Raw genomic sequence first — 15,445 nt, forward strand, 5'->3', positions numbered from 1 at the left:
TAACTATTTTATGGTAATTGAGGCATATCTAGAAGCATACACTTGTGTCCATCTACTTCTAGAAGTTTACTGCAATAATTTGTAGAATAAAATATGCAAATAGATATAAACCCTTACTAAAAAATGTCATTCTTTAAGTAGTAAAAATCAAGAACAGTGATTCTTTGTCTCCTATATCTTCCTTTCTCATAATTACTTTAAGAATCTGGGTGATACATATATACCTCACTTTCCCCAAGAAGAGGTTGTTGTTCTTATGCTCTCTATTATAGTTATTATTTGTAATATGTAGCATTATGAACATAACAAGTTGCTGGGACCACTCCTGGGTACACTTGTCGAATAACTTTTAAATAGTAGGATATAATAGTAGTATTACTATGGAGCATAAGATATATATATATATATATATGTTGTCTAGTAAGAGATTCTCTACTACCCAGTCTTACAAAGGTGGGATGTAAATGATGAACTGCTCATATGCTAGAAATTTTGCTTAGCATTGGAAATGTTTTTTAAAAGCCCCATATTGTCATTTTATCTAACAAAAATATTTAAATATATAATTTAATTATTTGACTATTCCAAAAATGTATATTTTGAAAAGGAAAATGTCATTGGCCTTTCCAGCATAAATTTATATGTGTCTGCTACCTTCAGACTTCCAACCAGTGATGGCAGTGCTTCAAAAGGCAAACAGCAAACCAGCGAACCAGTACATATTTTAAAGAGATCTTTTGCAAGAACTGTCTCAGTGGTAAGCCATTTTTTTAAATTTCAGTTTTTCTATCCAGTTCTCAGTTTCATTTCAACGTTTTAGCATTTAGCCACTCTTCTAAGATGTTATTTCAGCAAAGCTTTATGGACTCAGATTTGTTTTTGTATTGGCATTGACATTTTAGGCCAAATAATATGCACTTTAAATAATGGGAAAAATAGAGATCATGACTGATTTTAACATGCCTTACTATTTCTGAAATAACTGGTGAATTTTCTAATAAATCATATATGAATGAATATATATGCTGAAAGAGTTAGAAAGTGAAGGACAACTTAAGGGTGGTGTTGACCAAAAAGTGTTATTTTAATGCTTTAGGAACTAAATAGAAGAATCCCATGTTTGAGTAGGGACTTTATTAAACTACTTGACATCACCATTCTACATTTAAAGATACAACATGTGGTTGGGGCTACCTCTGTAGAATGGAAAGTCAACATGATGTAATTGAAATATGGTATGTTGTTTAGGAAGTTTTGTTCTTTCATTTATTAGTTGCAGATGCTTATGCAACTTATTTGCATAAACTGTGTCATAGCATCATTATGGATTTTTAATGGCATAAGAGATACAAAAATTCTTTTTAAATTGTAAGGTACTATATGAATGTGATTTATTAATGTAGTTGATAGTCTGTCCTATTAGTAAAATGCAAAGGGAAATGCTTTTCTTCTTTTTTATTAGTTTTTTAAAATACAGAATTAATATATATCCCTGGTGGGAGTAGGATAGAGTAGGGATAAAACCAAGCTAAACGTTTGTTAAATTTTTTTCTCCATCACCCTGTTATTACTATATACAGCTACTATTTACATTTTGATGTATATCCTTCCAGACCTTTTAATACATACACATATTTATTAGTCTGCATATAAAGTATGCTATGAACCTTCTTATTTATGTTTGATCATACTTTAAGTTTTGCATCTTCCTTTTTAAAAGTTTCTTGGTATGCACTGTGGATATATTCCATGTTAGTACATTTGGCCCTATTTCAATCTTTTCTCATGTTTGCATCATATTCCGTAGAGTAGTTATAAGTCCTCACTTAACATTGTTCATAATAGGTTCTGTGCCTTAAGCTAAATGATGTATAATGAAACCAGTTTTACCATAGGCTAATTGATATAAACAAGAGTTAGGCTCCTACACATCTCACCAATGTTAAAACAAAATGATGTGGAATGAAATGACATTATTTGAGGACCCACTGTATTCTAATTTATTTGACTCTATTTCTTTCAAAGGACTGTTAGTATCTCATTTTTACTAGTATATCCATACATATGTCTTTGTACTTACTTACGCACTTATGTCAATACTTCTACTGGAAGTGCGCTTACTTAAATTTTAATATGTTATGCCAAATTGGCCTTCCAAAAGAGCTATGTCAGTTTACACAGAATGTGCTTTGAATAAGAGACTACAAGAATTTTGGCTCCTTGGTAACTTAGATCCTTTTAGTATTACGATCAGTTTGGTATCCTTTGACCCAAATAAGATCTTCGATTGTGTTATTTCTTTTTTAGTAATCTCTTTTTGTTCTGTGCTTAGTTAATTTTTTTATATTTATGTCTAAGTGGCTTTTGGTCATTAGGTAATTGCAATCTTTATATAGGAAACTTACTCAGTCACTTCTTAAAAAGTTAAGGTATAAACTCTTATTCTTGGTATTACTACACCAGAGGATGAGAATTTGCTGGGAATGAGGGAATAAGTGCTTTGCTTTATTCCTAGCGTGCGTCATCATGTAAGCATGACAAAACCTGCAGTCCAATTAGAACTACAGGGATGCTCACCCCCTAAACCCATATTTTGGAATTTTAAAAAATCCAAATAAGAATTTTTTAGTATTTTATAGTCAATTTTTATCTTCTATTAACTTGTTTATCAAGAGTTGGCTTAGGTTGTATTGTAAAATTTAACAGGTAGATATAAAATAAGTTTTTATACATTATTGATACACTAAAATGCTTTATTATATTAAAAAATATTCAAGTGTTTAAAATACTTTTGGTTTATTTACACATAACTACCTTGAAAATGTAGAATTTAATTTTCCTTTCAAGTAAGCATATATTTATAAGTGTTTTTCTTACTTATGTGATAAACTAGATAAGTTGGTAGCAGGGATACTTAGAAATGTATTTTTAAATAGGAAAATATTGAAGAATGCTGTTTTTATAGATGCCTAACTACTTCACCATTTTTGTCAAGCTTCAGAGATGCTCCTAATGGTCTATTATTTGGGCTACCAAAACTCAGGAAAAAACTTCAAGATGAAGTTTTGAAGTTGATTGTCATCTTTCCATTTGATTCAACCTATAGTATCATTTGAACTAATTGTTAACTATTTCTTCATATTTTGGATTAGGAATGTTTTGAGTCATTGTTGAGTATTCTTCACTGGAGCTGGACCACCTTAGTCTTAGGAGTTGAAGAACTTAGAGGATTAAAAGGATTCCAGTTCACAGCTACACTTCTAGATTTGGAGAGACTACGCTTTGTGGGTACCTGTTGTCTGAGGTTACTGCGTGTCTATACCTGTGAAATTTACCCAGTGTCAGGTATGATGCATTTTTTAAGTGACTTTGGGTTGAAAATATTTGAGAATTGAGAAGGTTTAGGTAGGCATAGCCCAGAGTTTAAGATCCCTTGGTGAACACACAGTACAGTATACAGATGATGTATTATAGAATTGTATACCTGAAACCTATATAATTTTATTAACCAATGTCTCTCCAATAAATTCAATTAAAAAATAAAAGATCCCTAGCTGCCTTTAGCTTGCTCCTTAAATGAGGGGAGAAAGCTTGCTGTGATGCTTATATATTGACTTATAAAGAATAAAATATATTTACATGTCATTCTGGTAACAAAATCATGTTAGGCTAAAATGAAATACTCTAATAAAGTGTTTTGTAAACAGATTCTCCCTAATAGAAATGTTTTGAACAACTGATTTGGATTTATATGCTGAAACCAGTGTTGTTGTTGTTTTGTTTTTTTTGGTTTTTTTAAATATATCTTTATTGATTTCAGAGAGAGGAAGGGAGAGGGAAAGACAGAGATAGAAGCATCAATGATGAGAAAGTCATTGATCAGCAGTCTCCTGCAGGGCCCCCGACAGGGGATCAAGCCCGCAACCCCGGCATGTGCCCTGACCTGGAATCGAACCACAATCTCCTGGATCCTAGGTCGATGCTCAACCACTGAGCCACGCCTGGCTGGGCATGAAACCAGTGTTTTGTTTTGTTTTTGTTTTTGTTTTTTTCTTTTCTTTTTGTTAAAATGCATTGGTTAAATGCTATTTTTAAAAAATGTATCTTTATTGTTGAAAATATTACAGATGTCATCTTTTTTCCCCATTGACCCCTTCCACCCCGCACCCACTCCCCGCCCCAGGCCTTCACCACACTATTGCCTGTGTCCCTGGGTTATGCATATATGCATATAAATTCTTTGGTTAATCTCTCCCCACCCAGCCACCCACCCCCACCTTCCCTCTGAGATTCATCAGTCTGTTCCATGCTTCTATGTCTGCATCTATTTTCTATTTAGATTTTAAAAAGAAATAATTTTGGACCACACTTGACCTCTAAGTTATTTCCTTTCTAGGTTACGGGTACTTGTGATTTTTAGCTATATAGGAAATTACATGAATTATATTGAATGTTTTCATGTATATTTATTATTCTGTTCAGTTAGCAATCTGCTTTGTTCCCTTAAAGCTACAGGAAAAGCAGTTGTAGAAGAAACTAGCAAATTAGCAGAATGTATTGGAAAAACCAGAACTTTGTTAAGGAAAATCTTATCAGAAGGAGTTGATCACTGCATGGTGAAGTTGGATAATGACCCTCAAGGATATCTCAGTCAACCATTGAGTCTCTTGGAAGCTGTCCTTCAGGAGTGTCATAATACCTTTACTGCCTGTTTTCATTCTTTCTACCCAACTCCTGCCTTACAGTGGGCTTGCCTTTGTGATCTGCTGAATTGCTTGGATCAGGTAATTTAAGTTTATAAAGTGTTAGTTGAAAATATGTTATATTAACACTCTTCAAGAAAATAAATAACAGTTGCCTCAGTCTTTCTAACTTATAAAAGGTAAATCAGGAAATCAGTTTGGTATATGTGATTTAATAATCAAAGTTCAAAAAGGGTTTTTTCTATTTGTTTTATTATTTTTTAGTTACAAAATTGGCAGGCACAATGTGCAGCTGCCAATTTGCTCAGAACTAAAGGAAGAAATAGACAAATTCACATTGGTGGTTGGAGACTTCAATACTTCTTTTTCAGTAATTAATAGAACAACTAGACAAAACATCAGTAGGGATACACAGAGTTGAACAACACTATCACTTCCCTTGGCCTAATTGAAATTTTAAGAATAGAATGCGCAAGTGCAATATACATATTCTTTCCAAGTATACATAAAATATTCACAAAGATGGATCATAGGTCATAGATCATATGGTAGGCCATAAAATGTCTCAGTCAATTTAACAAGATTAAAATCTTTTTTGTGTTTTTTTTTAAATATATCTTTGTTGATTTCAGGGAGAAGAAGGGAGAGGGAGAGAGGGAGAGATAGAAACATCACTGATGAGAGAATCCTCATTGATCGGCTGCCTCCTGCACGCCCTATACAGGGGATTGAGCCTGCAACCCAGGCATGTGCCTGACCGGGAATCGAACCTTGATCTCCTGGATCCTAGGTCAATGCTGAACTGCTGAGCCACACCCGGCTGGGCAAGATTAAAATCTTAAAGAACATGTTTTCAGAGTACAATAGAATTTAATTAGAAATAAATAACAAAATATATCAAGAAAAACTCCAAATATTTGGAAAATAGACAACACTTCTAGGTAACCAGCAAATCAAAGAAAGCTAAAGTAAATTAGAAAATATTTCACACTGAAAGATAAAAATAGAACATATAAAAAAATTTGAGAAGTAGCTAAAACATTGCTTAGAGAGGAAATGTATACTTTTTAATGCTTGTAGTAGCAAAGAAAGGTTTAAAACCAATGATCTGAGTTTCTACTTTAAGAAGCCAGAAAGAAAAGCAAATCAAACCCAAAGGAAGAAGAAAGTAACAAAGAGAAAGGAAGGAAATAATAAAGATAACAGAAATTAGTGAAATAGTTAATAGAGAAAAATTAAAGTCCAAAGTTTGATGAATTAAGTAACGTGTACAGGGAATACACAAATTTCTCTGCGAATTAGGATGTCCTGTATGAATAAGTTTTTAATTCTTTGTTATAAAGTTTTACATGTTTGCTGCTAATTTTTCCTGAATAAACTGTGCAATGTGATGGACAATTTTGTGACCTTAGTGAGGTGTTATCAGATTAGCATAATAGCTAATGAAATGGTAGAGAGGCACAGAATTACAATTTAAATTATTATTTGAGGAAAATAGTTTCAGCACTTGTTACTGGAAATGCCTTAGATATATACTAATTGGTGCCTTTGAGAATAGTGCTGGACCGGACTGTGATTCTGAAGATACATAAATACAAGGTGTCCCCAAAAAATGTATACACGCTTTAACGGCTGATATCTCAGTTTTGAAAATGAAATGTATTATAAACACTGCCTTTATAATTCTTCAAAGTGTGTGTATACATTTTTTTGGACCACCACACACACACACACACACACACACACACTCTCTCTCTCTCTCTCTCTCTCTCTCTCTCTCTCTCTCTCTCTCTCTCTCTCTCTCTCTCTCTCTCTCTCTTATACTCATTCACTGGAGGACAGGAGGCTGATTTTTCTTGACCATATTTAATAGTTTTCCACCTTCATTGGATAGTAAGTTAAACAAATGTGTTTACAAATACTGATGTAATATTACCTTTTAACAAGACAGGTACAATGATTGAACTCTAGAAAGTTTTGGTATGACTTAAAAGGGTGTTTACCTTTTATATATCCAGAAGCTTGGATTATACTGATGCAATGTTTCTTTGATGGGGGTACATATTTTTGTTTTTAAAAGGATATCCAAGAAGCAAACTTCAAGACATCAAGTAGTCGACTCCTAGCAGCTGTTATGTCAGCTCTGTGTCACACTTCTGTTAAGCTGACTTCTATCTTCCCTATTGCATATGATGGAGAAGTACTACTGCGATCAATTGTTAAACAAGTTAGCACAGAGAATGACTCAACACTAGTTCACCGTTTTCCCCTTTTGGTAGCACATATGGAAAAACTCAGCCAGGTAGGTCTTCTTCTCAAGTATCTTTTATATTGAAGCAATAAAATTGTAAATGGAGGCATATTTAGCTTGGTACTTCTATATCAGTAAATATATTTACCAAATAATTATGTGTTTTAGAAGAACTAAAATTACCAAAAAAAAGGTCTCATATTTACCTATAAATCAGTAGTCTTTTTTATCTAATTTTTTATTTTGAATGATTCCTAACCTATAAGAAATTTGAGTTATGTAATGAATTTCAGTGTATTTGTTTCTGGCCCAACCATTTGAAAATTGCAGATAATACAAGAAACTTCTATACTCTAATATTTTATATTGCTAAGATAAAATTCTAAGGAAATAAATAACTTTTAAAACATTTTCTGTAACATTTTGTTACATTAAAATAAGCATTATAAAACAGTAGTCATAGAATCATTCTTTAATAACTGTTTCTGGTTTATTAAAAAGCACTATGGAGAAAAATTAACAAATGCACATCAAAATCATGTGTAATTGCTCCCAAGTTGATGAGAATTAATCTTTAAAATAAAGATAAAAAAGAATTATAAAATAGAAGAGTTATCTAATTATTGTACAATAGCAGTTTTCAGTCAACAGAAAAATTCAGAGAAAAATTTCAGTGACATTTAGAAACAAAAAGGATAATAGCACAATGGAAAGAAAATTTCCAGAGTCAATATCTTCATAAGATCTCACTAAAAATTTAAAAAGTAAATATAAGAGGGACTTTAGAGTAAGCCAGCATGAGAAAAATTTCAGCCTTATGAATAATTAAATGTGAACGAAAGTTCTATTGAGGTTAGCAAGTTATTTATTAAAAAATTAGGAAAAATAAATTTTCTGTAAAGTCCTATGCTGGTGAGACCAAGAGGAAACCTGCTAAACTTATAGATGATTTATGGAAATAATTTGAATACTAAAGCTATATGTGTATTTTATTAAAAAGAAAAATTTTAAACCTTAATTAGAGGCTTAACTATACATTATTAAGTGAAATAGTTGAGTTTAGATATGTCAATTTGATAGATTATGGTTTAGCCGTTAAAAATAACTATATTTATATTTAATGTCAAGGCAGATATTTTTAAATTAAAAAGCCAACCAAAAGTATATGTGCTCTATGATGACTGACTGTAAAATATGTATGCAAAAGGCATGTAATACATACTTTGGAAGAGAATACTGAGAAATGAAAGTAATGCTTTGGTGATAAAGTTTTGGGTAATTTATAATTTTCTTTTAGAATTTTCTTTAGTATTGCAGTGTTTTCTTTAAAAACACAGTAAAATTTAACAATATTTTAAAAACATTAGAGAACTAGCATTTGGCGTTTATCAACATTTAATAATTGTGTATTTGTATATCTGTTCTAATATTTTATGAAGATATAGCCTGATTAGTATATATTCTTCTACTCTCTTTTTAATACATATTACAGAATTCTACCATTTCAGTGTAGCATAATAATTGTAATATAAGTTTTTTATATGTATTTATAGTTTCCGAGTTTCATATTTTAGACAATGCTATTGAAAATATCATTGACTAAAATTTTATATTTATGCTGATTTTTCCAGGATAAATCTTCAGGAGAGGAAAAATTCTTAAGTCAAAGGAAAGAATGTTGACTTTGTTACAGAATTGGCAAAATGCCCTCCAGAAAGCTAGTGTCAGCTTGTATCCCCACCACTAGTGAATAAGATAACCTTTTTCTAAAATTTCAGTGTCTGTTCATGTGCTAAATTTTTTTTTTCCTTTTTGATCTTTTAACAAAAGCATATTGACACTATCAACTCCATGTTAAAATTATATGGGAAGCTTTTTGTATTTGTCAGTTGCTAATTAGAAAATTAGTGGGCATAATTAAATATATACACGCCACCTATCCCTTAACCCCCATCCTACCTCCCAAAAAGCCCTACAAGATTATTAATTATGGAGGACAATGGGGGATTGAATTTTTATCAAAAGCTAACTTTCTGAGATGTTCCAGAAAGTAAAGTTTCTGGGAATGAAAATGATATAAGGATAAAAGAATTCTAATTTTAACAAAGTCAAGAATTGATTATTTTAAATACAGGAAAACCAGTTACATGAGAAGTTGACCAAAATGTTATGGTGATCTTTGTTCAAATGGATAATAACTTAAAGAAGGAAGATGATCTCTAGATGACTTTTTTTTTCAGCTTAAGATTGTACATTAAGGAAGACAGTGAAAATTATTCATAATGCCCTGGCTTGTGTGACTCAGTTGGTTGGAGTGTTACCCCATACACCAAAAGGTGTCTGGTTCAATTCCTGGTCAGTGCAGATACCCAGATTTCAAGTTCAATCCCCTGTCGGGGCGCATGGGGGCGGCAACCTATCAGTATTTCTCTCTCATATCAGTGTACTCCCCCCCCTACTTCTCTCTCAAAAGAAAAAAAGAAAATGATTTGTAATAATGCTCTTCTTGATTTTAACTGCAAAGTTACTTAATTTTCGTTAATAGATTTAAAGTATATTCATTTACAGTATTTGTCTTTGGAAGAGTGATTTAACTTTTCACTGTTTTCCACCCTGAAATTTTGTGACTATGAAATCTATTGAATCTTTTGTATATAGTATAGCTTCAGTATGGAATATAATAAATATTGTGGAAGAACTTGCTTGCTCAGGGGGCCACAGGCAGTTTTGATCATTGAATTATAGCAAAGAGTTCCCCTGATTTTACAGATGAAGAAGTAGAGTCACTGAAAAAACTGGAACTAGATTCAAATTGCTTGATTCCTTAGTCCACAGTAAAACTGGAAGGGTCATTGGTCATGATTGGCCTCTTGATGAAATTAAATGCATTTTGCTCTCTGTCCACAACGGGCTAAGAGATATTGAGGATGGTAAAGGAGATAAATAATGTTCATGCTGGAGAGCAAAATCAGTTAATTGTCTTCTTCCTTTTTGTCTTGGGAAAAAAAGGTATTTCTCATTGGTCTTTAGTTGGATTCTGTAATTTCTTATCTTGATCTTTTTCCATTGGTAGGGGTTGGAATTTCTCTCTCTTCACTTATGAAGTCAAATACATAGAAGTTATAAAATTGTATATGAATAGTTATAGTAGAATTCCATATTTTTTATTACATGCACATACAGAAAGAATTTTGTTAGAAAATAGATTTGCACAGACTACAGTATTTCTTATTTGCTTTACCTCCAAGTATACCAGAAATAATTAATTATCTGAGATTGGAATCTTAACTATAGAGAAAGCTTTTTAAATGGGAAGAGTTTTATTCTGTTTGTCATACAGAATTGTTATGAAAAAGTTAAGAGAATAAGTGCAAATGACAAAAAACTAATAAAACATACCTTATAAATGTGTGGTACTTTTATGATACACAGCGGCTAATAATTCAGAAATAACTTTTAAGTGAGAAGTAGATATAATGACTCCATATAGAGCTGGATAGATTCATAGACATAGACTCAAATCTGAATTACAAGGCTGTCATCTAGAAAGATAAGATTTTGAAGTTTAGTGCCCATGTGAAAGAAAACAAAGCAGTATCTTGGAACTGTATTTTTTTTCTTTGTTTTATTTATTTTTTTTAATGTTTCATAGAGTGAAGAGAACATCTCAGGGATGACAAGCTTCCGTGAAGTTCTGGAGAAAATGCTAGTTATTGTGGTGCTCCCAGTCAGGAACAGCCTGAGGAGAGAAAATGAGCTGTTCTCCTCCCACCTGGTCTCCAACACCTGCGGACTACTGGCCAGCATTGTCAGTGAGCTGACAGCCTCAGCCCTGGGGTCTGAGGTAATGTTCTGTTTTGAGAGTGGATAATGAGCAAATGTTTAAACTTTCCACATGGTTTCTTTTTTCATGTATTTTGGCTTCATAGAAACTGATTTCAGTGCCACTGTTTTGTTTTTTCCTTTAAAAAAATACCTTTAAGCTAGCTAGGCTGTTCTTCCCTTCCTTACACTTCTCCTCTGCAGGCAGTTGCTTCCTCTCTTAGCAGTTTACCCAGGATGTCACAATAACACACAGTATATATGTTTCTCTTTTAGCTGCTCCATTGCACAACCCCACTGCCATATCCCACTAAAAGCAAAAATAGTTTGGCCCTGGTGGGTGTGGCTCAGTTGGTTGAGCTTGGTCTCGTGCCCTGAAGGGTTGCTGGTTCAATTCCTGATCAGGACACATCCCAGGGTTGAGGGCTCGATCCCTGGTGAGGGGCGTGCAGGAGGCAGCTGATCCAGGTTTCTCTGTCTCTCTTTCCCTCTCCCTTCCTCTTTCTCTAAAAAATCAATTAAAAAAAAAGTATATATATAAAACCATTTACGTTGCTGTGTAATAAGTAATGGAAGTAGGGCTACTACTAATAAATACATGGCTTGGAAAAGGTAAAGAGGTTCAAACCTTAACTCTACCCACTTGATTGACCCTAGACAAATGGATATATAAAATGAGAATAATAATTTTTATCTTACCTAAGTCACAGAGGTTTTTTTAATGTAGTAAAATATAAATAACATAAAATTTATTATTGTAACGGTTTTTCTGTGTACAGTTCAGTGGCATTAAGTACATTCACATTGTCGTTTAGCCATCGTCACGAAGTTTTAAAAGGATCAACTATTATGTTTGAGAAAACCATTTTGAAACATTTTAAAATGCCTTTACATTTTGAAAAGTTTCATTATATTTCATTGCCATATAATATCTGTTTTATAATTTATCTAAACATTTTGGATGAATTTGGAGAATGATTGTATTTTTCCCCCCCAAAGCAGACATTACATTGGTTTTTAAAATCATGTCATAATATGAATTATATCATTTCAATATATATTTTTAAATTAGCATACTGCAGTTCCAAGTCTCAAGTTTTTTACAAAGAAACTTTTTTTCTCTATTTTACTTTTATAATTCTGAGTTTTTGCTTTTTCTTACTTATAGATTTATTTTAGAATCTATTCTGAATTAACCCATTCAGTCTATGCTCACTATTGATTTCATTTCGACAGTTTAGCCTTTAGGATTTCTGAATGATTACATGCACCTGAGCAGATTTTAGTATCTCACCCAGAAGAGCACTTCTTCCATTTCTTTTTCTTTTTCTTCCTTTTTTTTTTCTTGTGCTATTTCCTCCAATTCTTAGTTAGTCTAGGCTTTGGCCTTGGATGCCATTGAAGCCTTGTCAGAAAATTTTAATTTTTTTAAATTGCTCGTTCAGCCTATAATATACTTCCCTTTTGTAATACATCCTGATAGAAAAAGTCTGTAGTACATAGGTTTCCCTTCAGAATGTTACTATCTAGTTATTCCCTGTGAACTAACCTGTCTATTGAAAAGGAATGCCCAGAGGTTCTTAATATACCACCTTTGGAGTTGCCAAAGACCCTTTCTTAGATACTCACATTTCTTTCTGCCCCAGAGCAGTTTGTTATTCTTGCTGGTATAAACTTCAGTTTTCTTCGTCTCGTAGGTCTTCCAAATTTCTGAAGCCAACTTAGATCAGCAGCAGGACCTATAATTAAAAAGAGTGGTTTTAAACCAAAATACGTTCTCTGATCCTCTTTAATGAAAGTCTGTAATTAGTGTGGTTGTATTTGTATATTTATATTCAAAAATATTGAATATCAAATTATAATGTCACTGTATACATTAATGATATTCAAACCTAAGACAGAACATTTTCTGCAAATGAAGTCTTACTTAAAGGGGAGGGATAGTCTGACTGAAGAGGGGAACCTCTCTTGAATACCTCTTTCTTGAATATCTATCTTTGCAGAATTCCTAGAACTGTATGTATGTGGCATAGTTTGAAATCTATTGGTCTATAGAATATTGATGAAATTTTTGGTATCTCTTTTCAAAGTGAGTGATCATTCATATGCTGTGACTGATAACATAAGTTTATAGGTCTGACGTGATAAATTAAGTGAAATGTATAGTTTAATATGACTAAAAGAAGAAAATACTCTCAAGTGATACTGATTTATGAATATAGAACGATAAACTCTGGTTTTATTGCTGGTTAATCTATTAATAGGATGTGTCGTTAGGAAGATCTCAACCCACTTGTTAAATGTAGATTGCTTTCTTGAACTTCTTAGAAACCTTTGGATAGTTTTGTTAAAGGTATGTTATTAATACTCAGACTACTGATGTAATTGCTTTTGTCATTCACAGATTGATGGACTTAATTCTCTCCACTCTGTTAAAGCCAGTGCTAACCGATTCACAAAAACAAGTCAGGGAAGAAGTTGGAACACTGGGAATGGATCCCCTGATGCAATCTGTTTTTCAGTTGACAAGCCTGGAATAGTTGTGGTTGGTTTTTCTGTCTATGGAGGAGGTGGAATTCATGAATATGAATTAGAGGTGCTAGTTGATGATGTAAGTACCACTCTTTTTTTTTTTTTTAATATATCTTTATTGATTTCAGAGAGAGGAAAGGAGAGGGGGAGAGAGAGGCAGAAAAACATCAATGATGAGACAGTCATTGATCGAGCCCACAACCCAGGCATGTGCCCTGACTGGGAATCAAACCCCGATCGCCTGGATCCTAGGTCAACTCTCAACCACTGAGTCACGCCCGGCTGGGCAGTACCACTCTTATAGTGCTCATGTTGCTGTGTGGGTTGTGTGTCAGGACTTCTTGTCATAGTATGAATAGTCCAAATCTTTGAGTCTTTACAGATCAGTTGTAAATGGAAGACTTTAAAGAAATTGAAAGAGAGTGATTCTACCTGATTGCTTATGTGCCATCTTAGATCACTCCTGCCTCATATTTTTTAAATGGAAATTTTAAATGAAAAGAATAGAAATTATATAACTAAGCTTCTGATTACAACCTTGAGTAAATTTTTTTGTTTTTGCTATTGTAAGTTCTCAAGAAACAACAATATTCAGACTGATATTACTACCTGGGTTAAGCAGTTTTGTCATAGAGTGCTACTAGATGATTCTTAGTAATTATATTAATTGATTGATTTAGCTGTATTTTGCTATATTTTCTAAATTAAAGTACCTGAGTTTTCACAAAGTGTTATTAATGGAACAGAAGTTAGTTTTTCCTGGTAAGTAGCAATCTGTGTTTTATTTTTTTGAGCAATTAATTTAATTATTTCTCTACTTCATTCGGCTTTTTAATTAGATATAGCATTATTCTTCTGAAGAAGTGGGACTTGTTTTAGGACATCAGATGAGAAAAGCCCATTTATATGATTTAAGTTGTAGGCTCCCCAGGAAATCAGGTAAAAGTAAATAGTTTATAGAGTATAAAAAATATTTTTTGTTATATGTATGGGTAAATGCGATACCTAATTTATATGCAAGGGACTAAAGTATTTTAAAACAGTTATTGATTATAAGTCAGAATTTTTCATGTAATAAAGAGTATTGTGGATTTTGTTTTGTTTTAATTAGAGTGAACATGCAGGAGATTCAACTCATTCTCACAGATGGACATCTCTAGAATTAGTCAAAGGAACCTACACAACAGATGATTCACCCAGTGATATCGCTGAAATCAGACTTGACAAAGTCGTTCCTTTAAAGGTAATTTGACTGATATGTTTCCTTTGTAAATAAAAGATATGTAGTTTACTTAAAAAATATCAAAAGGTATTCCTTTATGTCGTGCTTTAAATGTTTGTGGAGTACATACTATATTCTTGTTACTACTGTATAATATTCTATTGTTGCAAAAGATCTCTTAAAGTTTTGTACAGTCAAGAATATTGTATAGTGAAAGCTATTGTTAGATATTGGAGTCAAACAGACCAAGCTTCAGATATCTGCTCTTTCATATACAGTATTAACTCTAAGACATTGGGCATGTCATCATTTAACCACTCTGAGACACCTGTAGGTTGGGAAGGATAATACCTACATTGTAGAGCTGTTCAGATTAAATTAAATAATGGAATAAAGTTTTTGCCTCAATGTCTAGCACAGTTTAGAAACTCAATAAATATTAATTCCTGTCCTTTCTTCTCTTCTGTTTTCTCTTTTAAAAAATAAGTGAACTTAATAAACCGTATTAACTATTGAAGTTCTTATTCCTTTATATAAAACTAATTGTCTAGCAGTAAATAACTTTATCAAAACAGAAACTTTACTTAACATTAATTATCAATAAAGTAATTCTACATTCAACTGTAATAATTCTCATTTTAGAACAGAATTTTGATGAGGTTTCATCAGAAACCTCATTAAAAAGTTTAGATACCAAAAAACCAAAAACCTTTATTATGGAGTTTATATCATGAATCATAAGGCACCAGTATCTGTATCTCACATTTTCTGTGTACAGTGTATCATATTTTGGACAACTTTCTCTTATGGATATTTTCTCCCATGTCTGCCTATCAATTTCTGTGTCTGAGTATCTCTTAAAATAAAAATATAATGGACTCACCATTATGTTTTCCCTCATTTAAAATTATTTCA

At 32.5% G+C, this 15,445-nt stretch overlaps 1 protein-coding gene across 19 annotated transcripts in view; it reads left to right on the top strand.

Moving 5' to 3' along the window:
• The window catches only part of MYCBP2 (MYC binding protein 2), a 256,028-nt gene that overhangs the window by 120,188 nt on the left and 120,395 nt on the right, over window positions 1-15,445 (top strand). For all 19 annotated transcript variants that reach the window (XM_081128620.1, XM_081128638.1, XM_081128623.1 and 16 more), the window contains exons 30-36: window positions 661-757; window positions 3,153-3,345; window positions 4,510-4,784; window positions 6,784-7,005; window positions 10,607-10,798; window positions 13,181-13,387; window positions 14,420-14,551. In XM_081128620.1, the coding sequence (XP_080984746.1) occupies window positions 661-757; window positions 3,153-3,345; window positions 4,510-4,784; window positions 6,784-7,005; window positions 10,607-10,798; window positions 13,181-13,387; window positions 14,420-14,551 (1,318 nt within the window). The remainder of the gene's footprint in view (window positions 1-660; window positions 758-3,152; window positions 3,346-4,509; window positions 4,785-6,783; window positions 7,006-10,606; window positions 10,799-13,180; window positions 13,388-14,419; window positions 14,552-15,445) is intronic.

This window comes from Miniopterus schreibersii (genome assembly GCF_964146895.1).
Source record: "Miniopterus schreibersii genome assembly, chromosome: 2".
Taxonomy (NCBI): domain Eukaryota; kingdom Metazoa; phylum Chordata; class Mammalia; order Chiroptera; family Miniopteridae; genus Miniopterus; species Miniopterus schreibersii.